The sequence below is a fragment of the Cebus imitator genome, unplaced genomic scaffold (genome assembly GCF_001604975.1).
Source record: "Cebus imitator isolate Cc_AM_T3 unplaced genomic scaffold, Cebus_imitator-1.0 Scaffold367, whole genome shotgun sequence".
NCBI lineage: Eukaryota > Metazoa > Chordata > Mammalia > Primates > Cebidae > Cebus > Cebus imitator.
Window position 1 is genome coordinate 1,183,158 of NW_016107682.1, and position 26,156 is coordinate 1,209,313.

The 26,156-nt window shown below is 37.1% G+C and overlaps 1 protein-coding gene across 7 annotated transcripts in view; it reads right to left on the reverse strand.

Annotated features, from left to right (window-relative positions):
* ITPR2 (inositol 1,4,5-trisphosphate receptor type 2) overlaps positions 1–26,156 on the reverse strand; it is a 494,659-nt gene that overhangs the window by 368,812 nt on the left and 99,691 nt on the right. For 5 of the 7 annotated variants that reach the window (XM_017507025.2, XM_017507023.2, XM_017507022.2 and 2 more), the window contains 7 exons: positions 21,915–22,030; positions 21,038–21,124; positions 18,788–18,946; positions 12,789–12,887; positions 12,396–12,479; positions 11,965–12,111; positions 7,114–7,209 (listed from right to left, as the gene is read on the reverse strand). In XM_017507025.2, coding sequence (XP_017362514.1) covers positions 7,114–7,209; positions 11,965–12,111; positions 12,396–12,479; positions 12,789–12,887; positions 18,788–18,946; positions 21,038–21,124; positions 21,915–22,007 — 765 coding nt within the window. In that variant the 5' untranslated portion in view covers positions 22,008–22,030. Of the gene's footprint in view, positions 1–7,113; positions 7,210–11,964; positions 12,112–12,395; positions 12,480–12,788; positions 12,888–14,160; positions 14,812–18,787; positions 18,947–21,037; positions 21,125–21,914; positions 22,031–26,156 lie in introns of those variants that run through there. The other 2 variants (XM_017507029.2, XM_037730898.1) reach the window with 2 other exon arrangements.

The window sequence follows — 26,156 nt, forward strand, 5'->3', positions numbered from 1 at the left end:
TGCTACTTCTTAATAATAACAATAATAATAAAACACTACTCTGCATTTTCCCTCTGCTTCCTCTCTAAGAAAGTAAACAGACTTAATATTTATTGCATACCTCTTATGTACAAGGTGCTATACATTCCCTATCTTCTTTAATTCCAGAATAATCCCATACAATATACATTATTACCTTTTTTACACACATAGGAACTCAGGTCTAGAAGGGTTAAATACCTGCTTAAAGTCAGACAGATTGTAAACAGTATGCATGGGATTTTTTTCCCGCTATGCTAGGCTCTGTCACACTGGCCAATATAAACACCATAAATTCAAAGGCAATTCAAGAATTACATAATCCAATTTACCAGGAATGCCTACAGCACATGAAAGTAATATTTTAAATTATAAATACGTCTGTTAAAGTTGGAAAGGCCATGGGAAAAGAGGTTAATACTCTGCAATATCTAGCTGCTCTGCTGGGCACTTCCCTTTAATGCAAAAACAGCAGCATCCTCAACCACCTCATTTTTAAAATATATTTTATAACAATCATTTAATAGGATTCTTAACTTCCCCTGGACTACTACTCTGCTTCCCCCTTTCACAGTCATGCTGTGAAAACTCAGTCTGCACCCACTTCTGCTTCCTGGCTTCCTGGTCATCCCTCCACTCCCACATTCTGGTTTCCACTAAAAATCCTCCCCATAAAGTAACAAATGATTACATTCTTGCCAGATGATGTAAACAGATTTGTTTCTGGCCTTTTCAGTAGCACTCTCTCCTTTGTGAAACCCTCCCCTCCCTTGCTTGGCATTTGTGATTCAGCTCCTTTGATTTTCCAGGTGCTTCTGGCTTCTCAGGTTCCCAGTCTCTTCCCCATCCTTAAAAGATAATTTCCTCATACACCCTCCCACTCTCTTTCTACTCCCTAATGATCTTACCTGTGCTCTGGAAACCCAAATCTACTTCTTTAACATTGGTCAATCCCCAAACTTCCAGACGTTTTGAAACCTTCCCTATTGGGCAACTTCACCTGGACATTTTACAAGCAGAATCAAATTTGAATGAATTATTTCCCTAATCAGTTTGGCACCTCTTCTCATTTTCCCTAATTTGGTGAATGACATCACTTGCTCTCCAAAGCCAGAATCCTATTCCTCAACCCCTAACACCTGACAGCGTAACACAGCATCAATTCTGTCTCTCAAGAATGCCTTCAACCCTTCCCTTCCTCACCATTACCAATGCCTCTCCCTTGGTTCAAGTTCTCAAAATTACTAAAGTAAAAACTGTTGATGACCTTTCCAAAGCAACATCAAAAATAATTTTCCTTGTTAAAGATTGTAATAGAGCCCTTTTAATGACAACTACCTTATTTGTTTGTAGATAGGCAAAACTTCCACCAGGTGGCAAAGAAAGAAAATGTAGAAAGCAGCAGATCATTCAGACTTATCTGGTCTCACTGCCTCTAGATTCAATTTCTTCTAGTCACTTCACAAAGGCTCCACAGCATTCTGCCCACTACAACTGTGTCTTTGGAAATGTGCATTATTCCATATAGCGTGGCTACTGAGCAACTTGAAATGTGGCTATTGGAAATGAGAAACTGAATTTTTCATTTTATTTAATTTTGATAATATTAACTGCCAACATGTGGCTAGAAACTACCGTATTAGACACAACTCTGGAGTGGTCTTCATTAATCACAAATTTACTTATTATACCCCTTTTTAAAGATAAAGCCCATTCTCCTAAATCTATATGTCTGAACTGATCAGCTATGCTACATTTCTGGCCCCATCGCCTCCCGTCTCACCTTCTAGCATTACTTCCAAACTCACAAGTCCTACATATGAAACTACTTTGTATGGCACTACACACCTCCTTTCTTGTGTACAAGCTGCCCTCACTGCCTGAATGCCCTTTCTTCCTCTTCCCCATTTGTCTTATTCATCAAGCAGCAATGCCTCAGACCTCCTGACCATTCCTTCCACATCCCTGATACCCCCTAACAAAGATGTGGGCCACTATTCATACTGCTATCATAAACTTATCACGCTGTACTGGGATTTTTTTAATGACATTGCTGATTTCTACCAAGCCTGCTAGTAGCTGATCAGTCCCAGCCTCTAGGTAGCTACCAAGATAAACTTCCTTAAACTTCATTCCTATTACAAACTAGATCAAATGCAAACCCGTCATTCAAAAGCTTAAAGAAAAGAGATCTGTCGCTCAATCATTCCTTTGGCAATTCCTTCCTTGGGCTGGACCTCAGTTTTAATATTGTCTATGTATGATTTGGACATTCTACCTCTCTGATGTGCCTTCTTAGCAACTTACACAGGATTGCCCTTTTATTTCTCTAACAGTCCATGTCTATTATTTCCTTTGGGAACAAGTTCGCCCCAAGCAAGAATCCTCAACTAACATCACTCCAGATCCTCTCATTGGAATATGACCCAATTCTACCTGCACATATAATTAGCTCTCCCTGATTGTGCCATGCTGTCTTCCAAACAAGGAAGACATTCTTTCAGGGCTAATTCTTTCAGGTCCATTCTTTCAGGGCTAAGACTGAGTCAGCTTCCTTTGCTGTACCTGCAGCACTCTACCATGCTGTGCATTTACCAGTCACTGAAGAAACATATTGAAAGTTACATTAAATCTTAAAGACTACATTTGCAAATTTATGAATTCCGAAAATAGTAATTCCTAACTCATACATTTCCCACATCCGAATATGTGTCTTATTTTTTTTTACTAATATCTAGATATTAAAGTAAAAACTGAAAAATTAAAATAAATGTATGCCATGGGGCCTTTACCACCTAAGAAGAAGGGTACAATGTAATAAAACAAATAATTCTAGGAGGTTGCCACTCAAAATATTGAGAACCCCCATCCTACTTGAACAACATGACTAATGCTTCGAAATTAAAAACCTGGGATTTTTTTTTTTTTTTTTTGAGACAGTCTTGCTTTNGTTGCCCAGGCTAGAGTGCAATGACACGATCTCGGCTCACTGCAACCTCCACCTCCCGGGTTCAAGCATTTCTCCCGCCTCAGCTTCCCTAGCAGCTGGGATTACAAGTACCTGCCATCATGCCTGGCTAATTTTTTTTATTTTTGTAGAGAAGGGGTTTCACCATGTTGGCCAGGCCAGTCTTGAACTCCTGACCTAAGGTGATCCACCTGCCTCGGCCTCCCAAAGTGCTGGGATTACAGGTATGAGCCACTATACCCCACCAACCTAGGCATTTTTTTCACAAGAGATTAATAACCAGAATGTATAAGGAGATAAAGGAACTCAATAAACCCCCAAAAATCTAATAATCTGATTTTAAAATGGGCAAAAGATCTGAATAAAAATTTCTCAAAAGAAGACATACAAACGACAAACAGGCATATTTTAAAAAATGCTTTACATCATTAATCGTCAGAGAAATGTCAATCAAAGCTACAATAAGATATCATCCCACCCCAGTTAAAATGGCTTTTATCCAAAAGAAAGGCAATAACAGATGCTGATGAAGATGTGGAGAAAGGGAAACCCTCACATAGCTGATTGGAATGTAAATTAGTGCAGCCTCTATAGAGAACAGTATGGCAGTTCCTAAAAACTAAAAATAGAGTTACCATATGATCCGACAATCCTACTGCTAGGTATATATCCAAAAGAAAAGAAATCATTTTATGGAAGAGATACCTGCACTCCCATGTTTATTACGGCACTACCCGCAATAGCCAAGATTTGGAATCAACCTAAGTGTACATCAACAGATTAATGGATAAAGAAAATGTGGTACATGTACACAGTGGAGTATTATTCAGCCATAAAAAAGAATGAGATCCTGTCATTTGCAACAATATGGATAAAACTGGAGGACACTATGTTAAGGGGAATAAGCTGGGCACAGAATGACAAATTTCACATGTTCTCATTCATATGTTGGAGCTAAAAATTAAAACAATTGAACTTATGAAGACAGGGAGTAGAAGGATGGTTACCAGAGGTTAGGAAGGGTAGCAGGGAGGAGAGAAAAGGTGGGGATGATTAATGGGTATAAAAATATAGTTAGATAGAAGGAGAAAGATCTAGAATTTGATAGCCCAACAGGGTAACTACAAAGTTAACAATAATTTATTGTATATTTTAAAATAACAAAAAGAGTAAAATTGGAATGTTTCTAACACAAAGAAATGACAAATACTTGAGTTGACAGATATCCCAATTACCCTATGTGATTATTACACATTGTATGCCTGTAACAAGACATCACATGTGCCCCATGATGCACCCATAAAAATTAAAATTTTTTAAAAGGAAATAAAGACCTGGGCATTTTTAGAAATCAAAATGATAAAAGTGTATTCACTGCTTCTCAACCGCTATCAGAGGCAAGTTACCAGCTGTTCCTGGATTGGGAATCACTGTGATTTGGACACACTTCTAGACACTTTCACACCAGTAAAGACAAGCATCCTGAGACATGAGCACACCCAGATTTTGTCCCAGCTGACATAGAAGATACAAAACCCCAATGTATGGATGCCAGAATTTTGAGGCTATGATTGCTATTTTGATATTAGAACACTACACAAAGCACCCATTCTGTTACACTAGTCAGTAGAAAATAAATTCCCAGCTTTCAATTTTCAGATATGTATTTAATACTTAATTCTCCTCCTCCCACCAGACCATAAAAAAGATGTTATCTAAAATTAAAGGTCAAAGAAAAGGTCCTCTAAATACACCAGACTCTTTAATGGAGGAGATGGCACCTGGCATTTAAAGCTACATTCTCTAGAGACAGGATGAAAGACAATCATTCAAATCCTTTTCAAAGAATGAATTGCTTTCTACTTTTCCATTTTTAATTAATTCATTTATGTATTGAAGTCTTGGATCTTCACTAAGTTTCATGAACAATTTAATTCTTAATAATCTAATCATTTGAATGCATCAAATGATACAGGTTTTAATTACAGAAATTAACAAGGAAGACTAGTAATACACACACACATCATGTCAGTTTTCTACAGCACATCAGTAGACTTGCTTGAAAAGTGAATTGGGGAAAAGAGCCACTAACATAAGATCCCAGAGGATTTTAATCCTAATTTCTTGTCTTTTATAGGATGTCTACTTAGGTTTTTCCAATTTTTATTTTAAACAAGATTCACTACTTTACTAATGATTTTTGTTTCAATGAGTTGTTTTTCAAAAGGCTTACTTTAAAACACTTATGCTGTAAACAGCCTGTAAATTGCAAAGCTGTATTTCATTTAATTGAGTACTAAATAATGTGTTAGATACCTAAAAAAGTAAAAATAATCCCTGTTTATCATATAAAATTAGGATGGGCACATAGTAAGTATTATGTGTATATATAGTAATATGTATTACATGTAATATGTATTACGTGTATATTACTAGTTTTCCTTGTTAATTTCTATAATTAGAAATTTCTATAATTATGGCTTATGCTTATAATCCCAGGACTTCAGGAGGCTGAGGCAGGCACTTGAGTCCAGGAGTCTGAGACTAGCCTGGCCAACCTGGTAAAACCCTTCTCTACTAAAAATATAAAACATAGCCGGGCATGGTGGCATGAACCTGTAGTCCCCATTACTCAGAAGCCTGAGACAAGAGGATTGCTTGAACTTGGGAGGCACAGGTTGAGTGCACCACAGCACTCCACCCTGGACAACAGAGCAAGGCTGCCTCAAAAAAAAAAAAAAAAAAAGAAAAAAAGTTATGCCAGTATCACTTACCCTGTGCTTACCATCAGCCACAACTTCTGCAAGCACTTTGCCTCATATAATTATAAGTTAAGAGAATTAGAAATATATTTGATTGTCCCCAACTTCCAGAAGAAGAAATCAGAATGTAGTATGATTAATTTGCCTAATATGTCTCCAAATGCCTCTCACATAGAAATCCTGAAATCTCCTTCTTCCCATCCTCTATTCATTCAAAAAGTAGTCATCAAATGCTTTATAAATGCCCAGCACAGTTTCATGAATGAAAATTTTCATATATCTGGAAAAGAATAGCTTCAAAATTATTTTTTTTATTTTATTTTTTGGGATAGAGTCTTGCTCTGTTGCCCAGGCTGGAGTGCAGTGGCATGATCTTGGCTCACTGCAACCTCCACCTCCAGGGTTCAAGTAATTCTCCTGCCTCAGCCTCCTGAGTAGCTAGAACTACAGATGTGTGCGACTATGCCCAGCTAATTTTGTGGGTATGTACATTTTAGTAGATACGGGGTTTCACCGTGTTGCCCAGGCTGGTCGCGAACTCCTGAGCTCAGACAATCTGCCTGCCTCAGCCTCCCAAAGTGCTGGGATTACAGGCATGAGCCACCATGCCCGGCCCCAAATTATTTTTAAATTAGATAACCTAGCACTTTGGGAGTCCGAGGTGGGTGGATCACCTGAGGTCAGGAGTTCAAGACCAGCCTGGCCATAATGGTGAAACCCAATCTTAAAAAAAAAAAAAAAAAAAATTAGATAACCAAACTTTAATTAAATCATTTATAAAACTTCCATGATGTTATTTCTACCTGTACTTCATATCTTCTGATATCCTTCGTATCTGTCTGTCAACATACTTTTAGTGGACAGAGAAAAGGCTTTTCTATGTTTTTACCACTTTTATTGACAGTTTTAGGAAGAAAACCTTTCCCTTCCCAATGATTTGAACAATAAAAGCCACCCACAGTGAAAGAGGCCACTGCAGATAAACCCAGAGCTATCTAGGCTATCAGATATGAGCAATGAACTGATCATATCTATGATGCAGACATTCTGAAAGGCTAAAGCTAAATAGAAAATTTTAGGCTACATCACATACATATGCAAATCAGATGTCCCATTCCATTGACCTTACAATAAACCAACTGCAGAGTTTTGTTGTTGTTATTATTGTTGTTGTCTTAATTTTTAATACTTTGACCAACATTTACATTTTTAAAATAATTTATGTGTCAATCCAGAATACTAGAAGCAATAATTAAATTTGTATAATGACTGTTCCTGCAAATACAATGTCTTGTGAAGAACCCAATTGCCTCTTTCACTAACTCAGAGTCAGAAACTTAATAGCACTCTATACATTAGTCTTACCTCTGCAGCTAAATAGTTTCCAGTTGCAAGATGTTTAAATCTGAACAAGCTGTTCCACTGTCCTGCACCCCCACGGCATGGGTCATGATGAACCACCTACAAAGAGAGCAACAATAGTAATGGCAAAACCATATTTATGGTCCTGGCAAGCAAATGCCAACAGTTTACATGCTTGCCCTCCTGTTAATGCTGACCTGTCAAACCTAATATATGTTTCCATGTGAGTATAATGTGGCAGAAAAACAAAATTCCTCATAAATGAGCAAGAGACATGTTATAACAGTTGTTGACTCGTGCATGCATGACACTTGTGCCTTACATCTGCAGATACGGCTTTACTCAGAAAGACATGTTTCCAAGGCCAAAGTGGAAATACAGAGATTTTCCTCCCTTTGTGTTTCAAACATTTACTTGACATATTGCACTAAGAGCCCACTATATGCCAAGTATTCTTCAAAAGAAGAGAAACACAGCAGTGGATAAAGCCAGAGCTTCCATTCTAATGGAAAAGAGAAAGCTAGCAAACAAAGACATAAATAAGACATGACAAGTACCAGGAATGACACAAAGGGAGTGCATGATTGAGGAACTAGGGAAGGCAACTTTAGATACGACCATCATCAGCACGGGCCTCTTGGGTCGTGTGACCTGAAACCTGGAGGATGAGAAAGACAGCCATGCAGATTGGAAGAGAGAACCACAAATGTTCAGGCCTGGGGTCTAAACTACTTAATTCTGGGCCCTTTCCATGCATGCTTTTTATTGACAGCATTTTTTTTTTTTTTTTTTTTTTTAAGTTTTAAAGCACGGTGGTTTTTATGACAGCATTTTTTTTTTTTTTTTTGAGACAGAGTCTCGCTCTGTTGCCAGGCTTCTGGAGTGCAGTGGTGTGATCTTGGCTCACTGCAACCTCTGCCTCCTGGGTTCAAGCGATTCTCTTGCCTCAGCCTCCCGAGTAGCTGGAATTACAGGTGCATGCCACCACACCAGGCTAATTCTTTTGTATTTTTAGTAGAGATGGGGTTTTGCCATGTTGGCCAGGCTCGTCTCAAACCCCTGATCTCAGGTGATCCACCCACCTTGGGCCTCCCAAAGTGCTGGGATTACAGGTGTAAGCCACCTTGCCCTGCCCAACACCATGTCTTTTGATACCTGTCTTTGAATTGGCCTTGCCCAGATGCTGAGCCCCTAGGCTCACTGGGAATAAGCACAGTAGAAGTTCTGACACACCTGGTTATGACAGGTAGGATGGGGCTACAGAAAAGCTCAGGTTTTATACTCAGACTGAGGCATGTGAGTTCCAGGTCCATCAATTACTGTGGTATGACCACAGAAAGGAATTTAATATCTTTGAGCCTTATTTCTTCGTGCACAAAATGGGATAATTCACAGGATTGTTGTGAAGATTAAATATTATAAGGCATATCCAAGTGCTAGGATCACTTTTCATGACTCTCCCTCAGCACATTATGTTCTTTTTGCTAGTACTGACCACCCTTTCGCTCCTGCTGCAACCGCGAACTCTGTGTGTTAACATACTTCACTTTCGAATGCCTTCTGCTAGACTCCAGCAAATGTCTTCCCATACTCTCATAACTCAGATAAGATAATAATTATGAAAATACTTCAAAGTGCATGAGGTCTTATAAAACATTCCCTCTGTGGCCAAAAGCCCACCTATCTTTCAAAATCTCAAATCAAACTTCTTCCACAAATCCTTTGCTAATCACACTGGCTACTACGATATTGTCAGTGTTTGAACTCTTAATCCTTTCAGGAGGCAGAGATGTATTTGAGAATCTGATAAAATCTAATGTTTGTCTCACAGTACATACACACACATACACACACACACACACACACACACACACACACACACCCATTTTGTGGTTTGTATATAATTGCTAAGGTTAAAAAATAATCTGAAGATCCCAGACTAAGAACTACTCTCCTATACATCAGTGGGTCTAGCAAAGGCAGTAGGGCTCCCCAGCAGAGATATTCTGCAGATTTGGAAGGGAGGGTGTTTTTGTTTACCATGATTTTGGAGGGATGCTATAGGCATTTAACATGCAGTGACCAAGATATGATCTATGCTGCAATTTACAGGGAATTCCAGCATGTGCTCAACACTGTGTGTGGCCCTCAGGACCAGCCCCACCCTGCTAAATGCTCCCATGCATTACAGGGGCTGAAAGCCTCACCCAGCAGGGCTCTGAGGACACTCCCATTAGAATGGGAAGCAGGGGACAGTAGAATAGAGTCTCCTCTTTTGGCTGCAGCAGCAGTCGTAGCAGCTGACTAGTGCCTGCTGCTACAGGGTGCGTGAGTAAGGACCCCTCAGCATGTGAGCAGAGGCCTGCAGGTTCAGTGGCGAAGCAGTCATCGCCTTGCTTATTTGCATTCAGATAAGCCCATGCCCCCTACTCCAAGTTTCCTCCTCCAGCCCTTCCAATAATGTGAATGTAATTTCCTTCTTGCTTCAAACACCTGATGCTCATGCTGGGCAAGCACAGTCCTCAGGCTTCCTTACTAAAGCCCAACTGTAACAGCACACAATATAGAAATGTCCTGCAGCTTGCATCTTTCAAATCTCCTAGAGAAATAAGTCTACCGCCAATATAAACGGGCAACACTTTAGTACATCATCAGATAAAAACGTTTTACATCAAGTTATATGAAATTCATTATGGTGAGAGACATTTAAATGGAGTGAAGACATCTCAAAATTATTAAACAATTAATTTGCTCCCTATTCTGACTGTTCAGTGTGTTACAGCATTTCCAACTATGCATTTTGATAGAAAGGGTTCAGTGTAGTGGCACAGTTATAGCAAAAGCTACAAAACTAAAGCAAAAATATGAGAGATTTTCAGAACTCCTTTTAACAGACTTAGAACCAATATTAAATAAGCAGAGACACATCAAATGCAGGTAACTCACTATATTTCATTAACAGAGTTTTAACTAATAGCTCATCTTCAGCCGGGCATGGTGGCTCACACTTGTAATCCCAGCACTTTGGGAGGCCGAGGCAGGTGGATCACAAGGTCAGGAGATTGAGACCATCCTGGCCAACATGGTGAAACCTCGTCTCTACTAAAAATACAAAAAAATTAGCTAGGTGTGGTGGCGTGTGCCTGTAATCCCAGCTACTCGGGTGACTGAGGCAGGAGAATCACTTAACCAGGGAGTCGGAGGTTGCAGTGAGCCAAGAATGCGCCACTGCACTCCGCCTGGATGACAAAGTGAGACTCCATCTCAAAAAAAAAAAAAAAAAAAAAAAAAAAAAAAAACCTCATCTTATTGCTACCTCTATATTTTTTTAAGTTTTTAAAAGAACAGAATATTAAGAACTTTATGGTATGAAAACACATGCTTTTATTATGTATTTATTTTAGGATTGCCTGTTATTTTTCAGTTTTACTCTTATAAATGAAGTAGACTTCTGGGAGGGGTTTCATGCAGCCTCGTGTATTACTAGCTTTAGTCATGGTTGTTTTCCCCAGATCTTCTCAATTCCATCACGTGTTGATGGTTATGGTCTCCAAAGTCCATCTGCATGCTAGCAACTGAAATTATTCCTCAATACGTTGCGGAGTTTCAAGATAGAAGATAAGTTATTTTGCACTATTTCATCTTGATTCTAAACCACATCATAAACTTAGAGAGTTCTGTTTTAGGGTCATATTTATAAATAAGGCTTGGCTCATTTGCAGAAGCATCATACTTCCTCATTTTCTGCATCTCAATAGTTGGTAGTTTGCCTAAAGTATTATCCTTACTTTGATTATGGTTATTTCTCTGTTTTTCAGTTTGTTCCATTATTATGTCTCCTAACACTTGTTATCATTCAAGGGCCCACATTTACCTTTGCTTTTTCATTTTCCTGTACTTCTATGGACTGTCTTCTGATCCTCTTTAACCGCGTCTCTCAAATCCAAACATAACCGTCCAAGATACACATAAATATCTTTTAGATAGTTATTCTCATGTTGAAACACAATTATATTTTCCTTTTATTTCTTCTTTATGTTAGAATTTGACCATTATACTAATTCTACCTATTAGAATATATAAATAATATTACCTATAAATTTCATTTTAGAATATTAAAGGGAGTGTCACAAAATATATATTTTTAAAATTGGGGAGCAGATGAAGGATTTGAAATGGTTGAGAACCATAGTTAGTGGCTCAGATGTCCAGTAAACCTCTTGTTCATGGGCAATTCTGTAGATCTTACCTCCTTCACATATAAAAAGATCCTTTAAGGAAAAATCCATAGGTTACATTTTCTTAATTACTCTACCATGTTCCACATTTAAGAGACACTTTTAAAAAGATGAATGAATTCTTAACCATGGGTCTCCTGATTCCAACAGAAATGGTGGCATCCACAGAAGAAAAAACATTGTTCTCCCCAGGTGCTGAGTCGTTCTGGCATCCACCTTTCCTCAAAATGAGGCATCCTACTCCATCTTGACTCCAATGCCATTTGAGGAACATGGCCTTCAGTCTAACTAGTCTTGACATTTCACAGTTGATTTGTTAAAAGTAAGATCATAATGTACCCTTTTAAAATGTGTTTATGTGTGTGTATTTGAGAGAGAGAGGGCAAGAGAGAAAAAAAAAGAGAGAAAAAAAATTAGAGATCCCAAAGAGGAGACATGCTAAGGAAATAGCCTATTTCAAATTGGTCACAGCAATGAATAGGTACAAGTTGGTTCACAAAAATTATTGTTTTATGATTCTATCATAAATGATGCCTATAACAATAAAACAACCAGCCCAATAAATCTTGTCTTTTTGATCTAAATATTTATTACATGTCAAAAAATATTAATATACCTCTATTTCCCAGAGTGCTTTAGAACTAGTAGCAGAAGTAGCTGATTGGCGCAAGGTTGTACGAAGGAAAATGTGCTGCTTTTTCTCATATTCATCACAAGTCAAAAACTTCTCTTGCTCCGCATGAAACAATCTAACAACATCACCCTAGAAAAAAGGTCAAGAGATAACTGAAAAAATAATCGGGATAAGCAGGTGTCTGTTTCTGGTTTTGATACTCTGGGCCCTTATGCTAGTTACCTGACTTTTAATGCTTATTTAAACATTTTAAAACATTGATGGGGGAAATTCAGTAAAACACTCAGAATATTAAGATGTGTACTCACATTCTAACTTATGAACACTAGTAAATACATAGGTTTTGCATCTAGAATTTCAGTTAAGACTACTTTCATTTCTGCCAGCAAATGTCCTATGTAGCACATACTTACTCCTTTTAATACGTCCTCTCGATAGGAACTATATTTCATGAATAAAGTGATTTTCCAGCTAGTGTTGCAATTAACAGCATTCACCTGTTAATGAAGAAATGTTCAAGGTTATAAGACTGCAGATTTCATTCTCTACCAGAAATTATTATTTCAACTAGTAAAAGGAAATTAAGGACAACTTTGGGTAATGAAGTATGTAGCTCAATACAAGTATCTTTGAGAGACCATCCAAAAATAGCAATAGCTAATCCCAGCTATATGTACCTTGGGGATATTAATTAGAATAACCAGGATTATGCTCATGAAAACAATAAAAGAAACTATATTACTTTTTTTCTCCCTCTCTCTTATATGAAAAATCAACACATTCATTCCTTTCCCACTTGAACTTACCTCTTTACACCCTGGGTTATCAAGAAGCTCTATGTTGCTGGCATGCAGTGGCTGCCCTGCATTCACAGGCATCAAAACAACTTTATCTCCTACAACAATCTAGGAAGCAGAAATAAATCACAATGGAGACACTGCATGGATCTTTGCTGCTATATTTGAAGCTAGAAATAACTGCACAGGAGTCCGCATTATTGATCTGACATCTGGTCCTTTTATCCTTCACACAAATTTTTGTTCAATTCTTTTTCTCTTTGAGGTAAAATATCTTCTAATAAATGATCATGTAAGTATGTCCCATAGGGTCTATCAGTCTGGATTCATAAGGGTAGTGTGGATCTTTTTCATATTCATCTCCCATTTCAGTTAGAGCTTTCTTAAAGTCAATAAATAGGCCATTATCCCTCCCCATGAAGTCTTATGCCACAAGCACAGCAGATAGAGTAAATGCACCTGCCACCAAAAAAAAAAAGTAATCTATCTAAATATTAGAACCACTGCAAGGGCAACCAGAACATGTTGCATACTTGTATTATCTTTGCAATGAGAGATGAGTAGATTTGATCTTCCCATAGCCTCAGAAATGTAATAAAAATTCTAATGTCAGCTCGATTCAGGAAATGTAGGATTAGGTATGACCCTGTAGAAATATGTTTTTCGTTTGAGCTTTGGGCATCTGATTCACTCATATCTTAAATATATTAAACTCATATTGCTCCTTAAACTTGGCATTCATTTTTAAACAAAAACTAAAATTGATTATGGGAAAAGTGCTCTAAAGAAGTAAGTCTAATTGATTTTTTTTTATTTATGCTATTGTAGCAATATCTGCTTTAAGTGTTTTTATTCTTAACTCAAATTGTATAGAATTGAATTTAACCTTCCTTCATGATAATAATGAACAATTTAATTTTTATTATTAAAGTTACTTATGTTGCTAAATTTATTTAGAAGATATATTATTATAGTAAATAAGCTCTCGGATATAGAATGGATCACTATCTCAAAAATGAAAACCAAAACACTTCCTTTGTATATTTCATACCAAGTAAATATTAAAATAAATTAGTTTGATAGATAAACAAAAAACAAATCAAGATTCAGTCAATATGAATAAACACAACTTCTCCCTGTAGTATATCTTCATCAAAACCCAAACTTTAAAAAAAAACATAATTTCATAGTTTCAATTTCAGATAACCTCATATGGATGATATGGAGGAATCTACATTCATATATGGTACTCTTGTCACAAACTGTATCTGGCAATTGAAATATAATAGAGAAGCCTCAAGCTCACCAATCAAACAAAGAAAGGTTGTACTTTGGTTTGTGGAAATAGCTTCTACTGTTTACAGGACTGGTCTCCACTCACCACTGTACCTTTCAAGTCCATTAGAAGTCAGATGCTGTAATTCACAGAGATTCATCATAGAAGCTCTCTATACAGTTAAGGAAAGATCACTGAGGAGCAGTATTAAGTGAAAAGATGAATAGGCAGAGCAAGGCATGTAGTATGCTATCATTTGTGTAAAAATGTGAGGGACAGAATAGGATTATCTGCATAAAGAAATCTCTACAGTGGGTACCTGTGGAAGAAGAGAGTAGGAATTGGGCAGATGGAAAAAAAAAAAAAAGGAGAAAAGAGATTTTTCACAATATATCTTTACATCGCTTTCTATCTTTAAACCATGAATTGGTATCCCTTTTAAAAATTAAATTATGAGCAAAAACAAATCAAAGTCAATATGATGTAAGTATATTTCCAACCCCTTTTCTCTCCAGGGAAACACGTGCTGTTGCACATGACACCAAGGCAGCTCCAAGTCACAGAGCCACATAGAGGCCTCAGTCATCAGCCATACACTAAAGTACTGGGAGATTGATACCACATTTTGCCAGTGCTGCATCTGGTCTTTCAATTAGTTTTTTGTTGTTGTTTTTTCTTCTAAAAAAAAAAAGCAAAACAGGATACATGTGTAGAACATTTAGGTTTGCAGAACATGTAGGTATACATGTGTCATGGTGGTTTGCTGCACCTATTGACCCATCTTCTAAGTTCCCTCCCCATCACCTATCACCCCCCTCTCCCCAACAGGCCCTGGGGTGTGTTGTTCCCTCTCTGTGTCTATGTGTTCTCAACTTCCAATTTCTTAAAGAACAATTGGATTTGGTTTAATATTTTGTTCTCATCTGTGCCATATAAATACTAGCCAATAAGTTACTAAATATAATGATATATTTTAACTATGGTCTTCCAATTCGAGAATACTTTTGGTTGCACCTATGTTCACTGCTCTAAGTCTTGCTATTTTATTATAGTTGTCTGTGAGCTTTGGGTCAATCCATATATTTATTTCAAAACACAACCCATAAAATGGTATGTGTGTATATATATTTAAATATGCATAATATATACAAATGTGTGTGTGTGTGTGTAAATTTTTTTTTTGAGATGGAGTCTCGCTCTTTCACCTAAGTTGGAGTGTAGTGGCACAATCTCAGCTCACTGTAACCTCCACTTCCTGGGTTCAAGTGATTCTCCTGCCTCAGCCTCCTAAGTACCCAGGACTACAGGGATGCACCATCACTCCCAGCTAATTTTTGTATTTTTAGTAGAGACGGGGTTTCAGTATGTTGGCCAGGCTGGTCTTGAATTTCTGATCTCAGGTGGTCCGCCTGCCTCGGCGTCCCAAAATGCTGGGATTACAGGTATGAGTGACCATGACCAGCCTAAAACTGTACATATTTTTAAGAGATCTAGAATATAGCCAAAATGTTTCTTGATATCTGTGAAACAGCTTCCAATGATTTTTAAGAATGGTACTCATAAGTAGAACCTAATATTCATTCACTAATTTTCAGGTCCTCAGTCTTATTCTTGACAATGATTACCTTGCCTAACCAGGCTGAATAAAACTTCCAAGTGAAACAGACAAAATACCAATCATGTGAAATAAAAAGAATATTAAGAAGTGCCAGGAAGAAAACAAGAAGGTCTGAGAAATAATCCCTATTCTCAAGGAATTCATACCTAATTAGGTAACTTAGCAAATATGAAACTTGGTAATATTTTCACAATAGTGAAGCTCAGGACCCGATTCACAGATGGGTCAAATACTTTCTGGGAAGCTACAAATTTAATATAAAACTTCAGGGTGAAGTCATTTTCTACACATCCTGGGATCAGCCATCACATTCACTTTAGTATACAAACATCTTTTGTTTTTCTAATTGCAATCCAAAAAGCACTTCTGCTGATTCTATGTAAGAGGCATGTAAGATTCAAACTGAGATTTTGCTGAAAATAAGAGGGATGTACCGCCACTAGCAGCTATCCTTCTTTTGAAGTGGCAGCTGGTATGATGAAAAGAATATCACAATAGAAATCAAAACACCAGGGTTCTAGTTCCACCTCAGCTAGAAATTTAAGACATACGCTTTTTTCCAAAATGGCAAAGTCTACTTGCTATTTGAAGTTTCTTTTTACAAGAGTTAAATTTTTTTCTTCATTTAAAGAATATCTGAACTTTTTTTCCCTTTGAAAATCTACCATAAAGGTAAAGAACCCAAGTCTTCTTAGATCAAAATTGAAAATGAAAAATTAGCTACTCAACCATGGGGAAATACACAAAAATTAACAAATAAATGAATAAAAATTAAATATTTATGTTCTCTGCTCATGGCTGGTCCCTAGTGACTTTGCAGTTTAACTGCAACCAAGGGCTTTGTATACAGCTGAAGTAGAGGGATCCATGTGTCTATTTTCCCCCCAAAACTATCCATCCCACAATTCTATTAGATATATCATAAAGTTGTTCTTCAGTAGTAGGAACTATTACCTTTTGAAGATAGGGTTTCCTTTCTCCAGACTATCATCAGCCTAACTACTGCATTTCATTTGGGTCACAGAACATCCTGTAGTATACTTAAAACTGAATCTATTGCTAAATAGTAAAATATAATTTAAAAATTCCTCTAAATATTGTAATTTCCTCTTTCTGATTTAATATGTTTTTAAAGAAAATCAGTAGTAGTTGAACCACTGGTTATGAAGTGACTGTATTTCCAATTGCCTTCCACACAGTAGGTTTCTATGTTAGAAAGATGCTACGTACTTTAGGGAAGGAAATGAGTATTGCAACATGATTATTTATGTGACCAATATAGAGCTGTGGGTGTGATTATGCTTTCAGCAACCTTAATTACACATAAAAGCTACACAGTGGCAAACAAAAACAGTGAGCTGCTTCAGCAAAAAGCAGTGTGGAAGGTTGTTTCAGCCATGCTTTCTGAAGCACATCCAGATAAGGAGAACTCCTGAATTGCACTTATTACATTGTCCATTTTCACTAAAGTTGAGTGTTTGGGTGGTCGGTTTTGTTTTCTTTTGTTTTTCCAGGACAACTAATTATTTGAAATAGTTCATTACATTCAACTCTCTGTTGACTGTGTAAAAGCAGCAGGTAAAAGAATAGATAAAATGAATACATAAGCAGGCAGGATGAATTAATATAATCCACAGGGAATCTAAAAACCCCAACTTATTCAATCATTTCATTACATTCCTTCCGAGCTGAAGCTCAGATTTTGTTTGTTTTCATGTTTAATTTTCATGGACCTCCTGTAGACAGGAAAACTCTTCAGTGGAGGGTTGGGGATGGGAACAAGCATTGCAAGAAAGGGCCTCAAAGGCACAGGTTGTTCACACGCTGCTTCATCAGTCTGAATAATTGAGAGTTGATTATAATTAACTATTTAATGAAATTAAAATGTGTATCATGCTCACAGCACACATCACCCCATGTCAAAAGGAAAAAATATAAAAAGTAGGGATTTTTTTAAAGATAATCCAACCAATACAAGGCTTAAAGTGCATCACATTCCTGCATGCCATGCTTCTACCAAACCTTACCAAAGGAAGATATCGCCAGATAATTTATTAACCAAATTAAATCCAAAAGCTTGCATCCTGTGGAATTGAATTTGTACTTCAAAATTCACTGGAAAAATTAGATTCACTATAAAGACATTCCAAAGACAAGAAATAACCAAAACACATTTAAAATATAATCAGAGTTTTGACTGAAAAACCTCTATCAGAATAATTATACTTTTATATTGCTTTGAATTCAGAATATTTTTTTAAATCTTAGTATTTGCCAGTATTTATGAAACTTATTCAGTGTTCAGTGTATAGCAGCATTTACTGACCATCTTCCATGTGCTAAGGAATATCACCCTATATTTTATGTATTATACACAAAAATATGACCCTCTTGATCCTATTGAATATTTCTCATAATTTCTTCTCTATTTTATAAAGTAGCAGAAAATATTTTAGCAACTACTAAAATTTACATGTAATACACACATATTCCACAACATTAAAAAATATTTTTTTTTAGAGACAAGGCGTCACTATGTTGCCTGGGCTGGTCTTGAACTGGCGGGCTCAAGTGATTCTCCTTTCTCAGTGCCCCAAGTAGTCTAGAACATATTATAAATATAGCTGTCATCAATGAGCAGATGCCAATTTTCAGCTCCTCTACTCCACCTGTATTAAGACTTATAGACTCACCAGCTGGCCATAGAGCCAGTAAATGGAATACTGTCACGATTTCTGGTGTCACTCTATTAATTCAAAGGGCACATACTATTTCCTAAACAGCTTTTTTTCCTTATGACCAAGCTCCCTCTTGATTAGGCAAAAAAGTAAATTCTCCTTCTCTTTTAAAAGTCTCAGCCAAAACTATGGTTGCTTAAGTTCTTTAATACAAACTCAAGCTGGAAGATTTTAAATTAATCTGAACTTTGTCTTATGATTTCTGAGCACAATTTGTACTATAAATAAATATGTTTAACCTAGTATATACTAACATAAAAATAAGGCATTGAGTAAAAACTATATTTTCTTTTTTGTACCTTCTAGATTCTCTTACTTATTAGGAATTATTTTCTTTATGAACCCATTATTTCCCTCTTAATTGTATATTACATACATTGTCACCCTCGCTTCTCAGTTTCCAGAAGGGATGAATATAAAACCAAGACCCTTCATTTCCTGCAGCATCCAAGGACACACGCATGGCATTCTTCTCCAGTAAAGCAGGTAGTCTCTTGTTGACAGTAAGATATTTGTTGCTTTTTATATGCAGTAGCTGTAGGGAAAAGACATAGAATAGCACCTTTATTCTTTGATCTCCTCTGTTAATTATACTCATGTGTTTTATACGTATAGCATATATTCATCTAACATAGCTTGAGGTGAAAATTAAGCAAAGGAGTATTTTCAGCCTCCACACTCACCATCTTTCCTACTTGATGTTTTTTGTTTTCTTTCTCCCTTCCGCCCCCAATTCTGCTTCATAATGAAGTGAGCATAGTAGGGAAAAAAAAAAACCAGGGGACCCTTCTGAATGGTTTTCATCTACTGATAAATAATAGACTGAAACTAGGTTTTCCAAAGAAGACCTTGAGTTTCTCCAACCATATGCTTTCTCAATGCCTACACAGCCACAAAAACAGAATATACTAAAGAAAGGTCAAAAAACTCAAATAATGCACTGACCCACTTAGTATTATTAACCAGCCCTACCCACAGTCAGCCCTGATTTTTCCTCTGTAAGGAGGCAGCTGCTCATCCCAAATAGGCTCTACACCTTCTGCCAGGGGATGCTGACCCTACTTCCTCCCAGATGAGTGTAAAAGCATCACTTCTCAGAGTTTTTTTTGGAATTTGTGAACAAAATCTTACCAAAACAGGATTCTACTGAGTATCAAAACCAAAACAAAATAAACTTTCCATCTATGATTACAATCATTTCATTTTAGTACTCACAATATAATAAAGAAATTATCTCAAAGAAAAGGAACATTCTTTAATTGCAAAAAGAAAATCGGCATTTTGAAATGCTCATTATCATACTCTTGGCTCCTTATGTTACTGTAAACCAAGGGAAACCCTCATGGGCTGACCTTTGGGATCCACCATGTTAAAGAACATGGCACAGCCCCTCACTGACCAGGCTAACATCTGTGCTTCAGGTACTTGACAAGGAACAAAAGCTCCACTTACTGACATTTAATCAAAACTTGGTTAAGAGAAACTCTATTTATGAAGGATTGCCCCAGAGACATGCAGCCCACTCAGGCTGCAGGTTTCACACTATCCATCATTCGATTAAGTCATACATTCAGGGAGCAGCCGTCCCAGCTTCTCACATCTTCTCCTAACAGTGCACTGCTTTGACTGCCCTGTGCTCTGGCATTTTGCCATTGGCCAATAACAAAATATCAGGGATATTATTTTTAAAAACAGCTCTATGAAATGCCTCATTGTAGCATTTATTGTAAGGAAGTTGTCAAGGCTATTGTTTACTATATCACACAGTGTCCTCTTTATGAGCACACATAGGAAAAACACTTCCCTGGTCTTATTCCTGGGAACAGCTGTGCTTCTAGACCTCTGATTTGGCTCTATGCTGTGGACCTCCTAGTCAATGCTGTAACAAACTATGCTTTCCTATGGCGAAGTGTGCCATAGGAAGAAAAAGCCTTCAAGCCAAAATTTACCAGACTTTACAACATGGTTTTTATAAACATGCCTCACCCCTGATTTCAGTTTATTAATCATACCATGATTTTCCCTGTGACCCAATTGCTTTATTTATTTCTATTTTATCTCACTATGTGCTCTGTATTTTGAAGAGTGCCTTACATTCTTTTTTCAAAAAGGTGGGGCATATATTAACAAATAACCAAGTAAGAAGCTAAAATGATCTAAACGAAACACAGGAAAGGAATGCAGCTGAGATAAGAGTGTGCATACTAATTGAAATAGAAGACCTTCTAATAACAATTCAAGGATGACTTCCAACTGAAAGTGAAAACTTCTCTCTTCACAAAATGAAAAGCTAAAGTTCCATGTGTTAAACACTGGTCTCATTAATCTGAAGAACTATTCACAGGCCTTTAGGAATTGTTTCCTGACCCTCTTCTTTTCGATGTAATAACTTGTGCATACATCCAATAAGATCACTTCTTTATGTGCGTATGTCAGATTTATTCTTAAACATACAGAATAGTGCATCGAATATCAACTGAATACATCACAATATATCATATCATCTATAATTCCCATCAAAGGAAAAACTATTGTTTCTCAAAATTTTAATGCAGTTTGGCTTTCCTGCCAACTTATTGACAAACTCCTCATAAAATACTCACCTCTTTTAAGAGAAAATACTTACTTGTATAACATTACTATATTTCACAATTTCTCCCAACAGTTTCTTATTCTCTGATTCATTTTGTTTTTGTTCCAGTTCTGCAGCGTGCTATAAGATGATTATCAAATATTCAGTGTGGAAATACAGTAAACAGAGAATAATAACTGACAAATAATTTTCTTAGGAACAAGACTATAACCGGGAATAAAATAGGTTTGTTGCTCTCTTCTGGATTCTTGCGAAGAGGGGAGAAAGGGAGCAGTGATTAAATAAATGGTTACAATACACTGTGATGACTTCTCAATGTACGTTGAAATTCCCTCCAACATGTCTTGGGCCACTTTTATGTTGGACACTTCAGAAAAGTACTAGGCTCTTTGTTCTTATAAAATTAATTTAAGAAGGTAGAAAAAACAACCAGGATAATAGGAGAATTTCCAAAGTCTCAAAGTACAGTTCTTAATTCAAAGTACCAGGAATTTTAATGAGGCAAAATTAAGTTCTATGGAATTTACACTCAGGTAACCATAAACAATGGTCTTTCAATTATCTTTCTCCATAGTCTTTCAGGAAAAATATCAAGGATTATGTCAAGTAAAATATAACTGGATTTAACATTCTAACAGAGATTCTGAATTGGTTTTCATTTTGATGGGAAGCTTCGAATTAGTCTGGCACACCCTAAAAAACAGCAGTAGCAATGTGCTACCTACATGCCAGGAAACAAATGGTCACACCCTACTACTTTAAAAGCTCCTCTACTTTCAATGTGTTGCTGTATGTATTCTAAATCTCTGTGTATTGGGTAAAATCACAAAGCTAGGAAACTCAAAATATGTCTTTTGTTATTGCTGTTCTTGGTTAGCCTAAGCCAGACAATTGGAAGCCTGATCCTTACCTGCAGTTTCTTCAGCAAGGCGGCCTCAGTGTGGTTCCCTTGTTTAGCTTGCTTGGCTTTCCAATACTGCTTCTGGGCAGAATATCGGTTCATAGGGCACACCTTGAAAAGGCAGTCTGTGACAAACCAACAAACAAAAACATTGTAACTAAGGCTACCAGCATTTCTTAGATTTCCCTTATAACCCATTTTTGGAATCTTGTAATCCCTGATTATTCAGAACATTTAAAGATCACGTAGTCCATCCTCTGGCCAACTCTCCATTCACTCTATAACATCCTTTTCAAATAATTATTTAGACTAAGTTAAAATATCCCCTTTTTCATTATTTTAAGTTTTTTAAAGACCACTATAGCCAATGTATGAAGAAATCAAACATTGTGTAATTGTGATATTATAACACATGTATTAATTACAATGGGGGACCTCATCTTGAAAAGCAAATAGAATGAGATTAGTGACTTTCACTGCCTTATCTGACCTTGCACAATTAATATGTATTTGTGCTATGTATATTTGAAAGCCAAAGTGATCCAGGAAGTAGATCCCAGCTGACAATTAGAGTCACCCCAAGTTTCCAAATACCTGGGTGAATATGATATGAAAACCTGAAAGACAGTGTGATATGATGGAAACATAAAGCAAAACAAAACACCTAAACCAAGATTACAATCCTGACTCTCCTACTAAACATCAAGATAGAAAATCATAAAGGAATATTATAGTTGTGACATCTCTAAGTCGAAAAGAAAAATGTTTTATTTTCAATGAGGAGACTGGAAGAATTCAACAGTTTTGCCACATGCTAATGATTTTGCATGCTTGAGGAATGGATTACAATCTAGAATAAAGGTTAATTCTCAGTATTCTATCATAAAAAAAGTAATACAGAAAATTCAAACCTTATTTTCATTTTTCTCACAGAAAACTGTGTGAGTTCAACATAACAAATTTATTTTGACTGATGTGTTGATATTTAGGGTCATTCTCATTTGACAAATAAGTACCACAAAAATAAAATTCAGTCAACTCAAATATCCATTTTAGCCACATTATTGACTATATCATATAATAATCTTGTTCCATTATTTTCCTTAAGATTAATTGTATTTAAAAAGATTATCTGTTTTCAAATACCACTTTTTCGTGGTTTAATAGCAGAAATGATCAAGAAATATGGCTGTAAATACTTTAAGGAATGTAGGAAAAACAAAACCATAATGACTTTTTTCTATACAAACACATTCTATTGATTACCCCATCCCCTCTTTTACAGACAAGGTAATAGCAAACTAATCTTAATTTCTGATTTAAAAGGTCTGATATGGATGAGTAAATATCTTATAGAAATTAGAAAACAGATACCTTCCAACCCCTAAAAGTAGGCTAAGAGGCTACCACAATTACAGTATGATACAGGAATCAATAGCCAGCACGTGTGTGACCAAAAACCAACTCCCTGGAAAATGTTTTCCTTGGCAGTATATCATACAAGCCCTAAAAGTTATTTCTTGTATCTTAGCAACTACAAAGAGAATTATACAAATTTCTTGAAGCACAAATCCACAGGTTGTTCACAGACCATTCCCACAAGAGTGCTCCCAATTTAATACAAAAGACTCTTTTGACTATCCTGTATTAGGTAAGTGACAAAACTCTACACTCATCAAAAGCACAAATTCATGATCAAGGGGAACTGAACCCCATCATCTGGAGTTTATGCTTCTGACTTTCTTCAGAAATAAAAAGAGAAAAAAATGTGTTTCTCTCCATTATTACAGATTCCTAATTAAGCTCAACAGGAAATGGTCCTTCAACAGAGGAAATGTTTTTGTAAATTTCAGACCACCTCAATAGCACTCCTAATTAGCAGTATCTTTGGGGAGTCAGCAAACTGACTGTCAGGCCAAATGTTCCTGAGTGGTGGCTGAGGTCATTGTGATGTCAAGCCAAACATTCAGTCAAACTGTGTTTACTGTAATTCCCCTACAGGGGGTCTGGCCCTGTGCAAACAGGGGTTAAGACTCAGACCCTGTCCTCAGAAAGTTCATGGTTTACTGGAAGCTTCAGAAGGGAGCTCTGGAGAAGATGCTATATGCCACAAAGATGCATGTGGCCAACTTCACAGGCAGCGGAGGTCAGAAAAGCTCTCTCAAAAGAGGAGAAAACACAGCCAAATTTTAACCAATATTCATTTGGCACGGGGAAAGGGAGCTCCCATACTGAGGGGAGAGGCATTTCAAACAGAGCCAGCGGCTGGTAAGAAGGCAGAGAAGAATGCTCAGGGACCCCTAACCATGCAGGAAAACCACCAGTGAGGCAGCAAAGTAAAAATGGAATGGTAGGCTGAGGTCGAGATCTGCAGTGTTATGTTCTAGGCTAAGGAGGATGGACTGCATCCTATGGAAAACGCTGATCTCTTACAGACTTTTAAGCTCTTACAGCATGTGAAAGATGGCATGAGCAAGGGGCACGAAGGCCAGCCCCAAAGCCCACTGCTCGTGTGAAGAGACAGTAGGGATGGAAATGGGGCTATATGGTAGTTTTGGGGTAACCATAGATGTAAAATAAAGCAGCCAAACCAACAGCCTTAAAAATCGACTAGACGCAGGGGTGGAAAAGGTGAGGGAGGGGGAAGTGAAGACAGCCAAATGAACAAGCTTCCACCCACTCTATCTGAAGTGCAAAGTCTTGGATTTCAAAAGCCCTTTCCATTTCAGGGCCCTAGTTTTACAGTCCCTCTCAGCAGCCTCCCACAGGGGACATCTCACTTTCTATTACAGTAAATAATTGATCTGTTTCTGCATGGGAACTAACCTTGCAGGACTGTTCTAGATAATAGGAGGGAAGGTGGGGTACACACAGACTTCTGTTAAAAAGCTTTCATTGGTGTCAGTAGGGTGTGTGCATGCTTAATTCTCTCTCTGCCTCCTTTAGAACACATTTTTAGAAATCTACTGTTCTTGGGCTGGTCACATATTTTGTCTGATTCTAAATTTACTGCATAATAAAAGTGCTAATACCTGCCACACCTAATTCACAGGGTTGCTGAGATGAGCAAAAAGGAAATCTGTGTGAAAGTTCTTGGTGAACTTTAAAGTCCTATTATAAATGTAAGGCATTATTATTGATATTGCTTCATTCTTTCAGCAATAGCCTCACTAAAATGAAGAGATGACTAAATCCTTACAGAGCTCTCAGCAAAGGGTAATAAAAAGTAGTTTAAGTTCCTTACAGATGCTGGATATTAGACCTTTGTTGGATGCATAATTTGCAAAAAAAAATCTCCCATTCTGTAGGTTGTCTGTTTACTCTGTTGATAGCTTCTTTTGCTGTGCAGAAGCTCTTTAGTTTAATTAGCTCCTACTTGTCAATTTTTGCTTTTGTTGCAATTGCTTTTGGAACTTAAACAAATTTACAAGTGAAAAACAAACAACCCCATTAAAAAGTGGGCAAAGGACACGAACAAACACTTTTCAAAAGAAAACATACATGCCGCCAACAAACATATGAAAAAAAAGCTCAACATCACTGATCATTAGAGAAATGCAAATCAAAACCACAATGAGATACCATCTCACACCAGTCAGGATGGCTTCTCCTAGTCAAAAAATTCCAGTTAGATTATGGGGAAAATGCAGCACTTCTACACTGTTGATGGGAGTGTAAAATAGTCCAGCCATTGTGGAAGACAATTTCTCAAAGGCCTAAAGACAGAAATACCGTTGGACCCAGCAATTTCATTACTGGGTATATACCCAAAGGAATATAAATCATCCTATTATGAAAACACATGCACATAGACATTCATTGCAGCACTGTTCACAATAACAAAGACATGGAATCAACATAAATGCCCATCAATCATAGACTGGATAAAGAAAATACAGTAGATACACACTATGGAATACTAGGCAACCATAAAAAAAGAATGAGATCATGTCTTTTGCAGGGACATGAATGGAGCTGGAGGCCATTATCCCTAGCAAGCTAACGCAAGAGCAGAAAACCAAATACCACATGTTCTCGCTTATAACTAGGATCTAAAAGATGAGAACACATGGACATATAGAGGGGAACAACAGACACTGGAGCCTTTTGGAGGGTAGAGGATGGGAGGAGGGAGAGGATCAAGAAAAATAACTAATGTGTATGAGGCTTAAACCTGGGTGATGAAATAATCTGTGCAACAAACCCTCATGACACAAGTTTACCTACAAACCTGTACTTGTAACCCTGAAG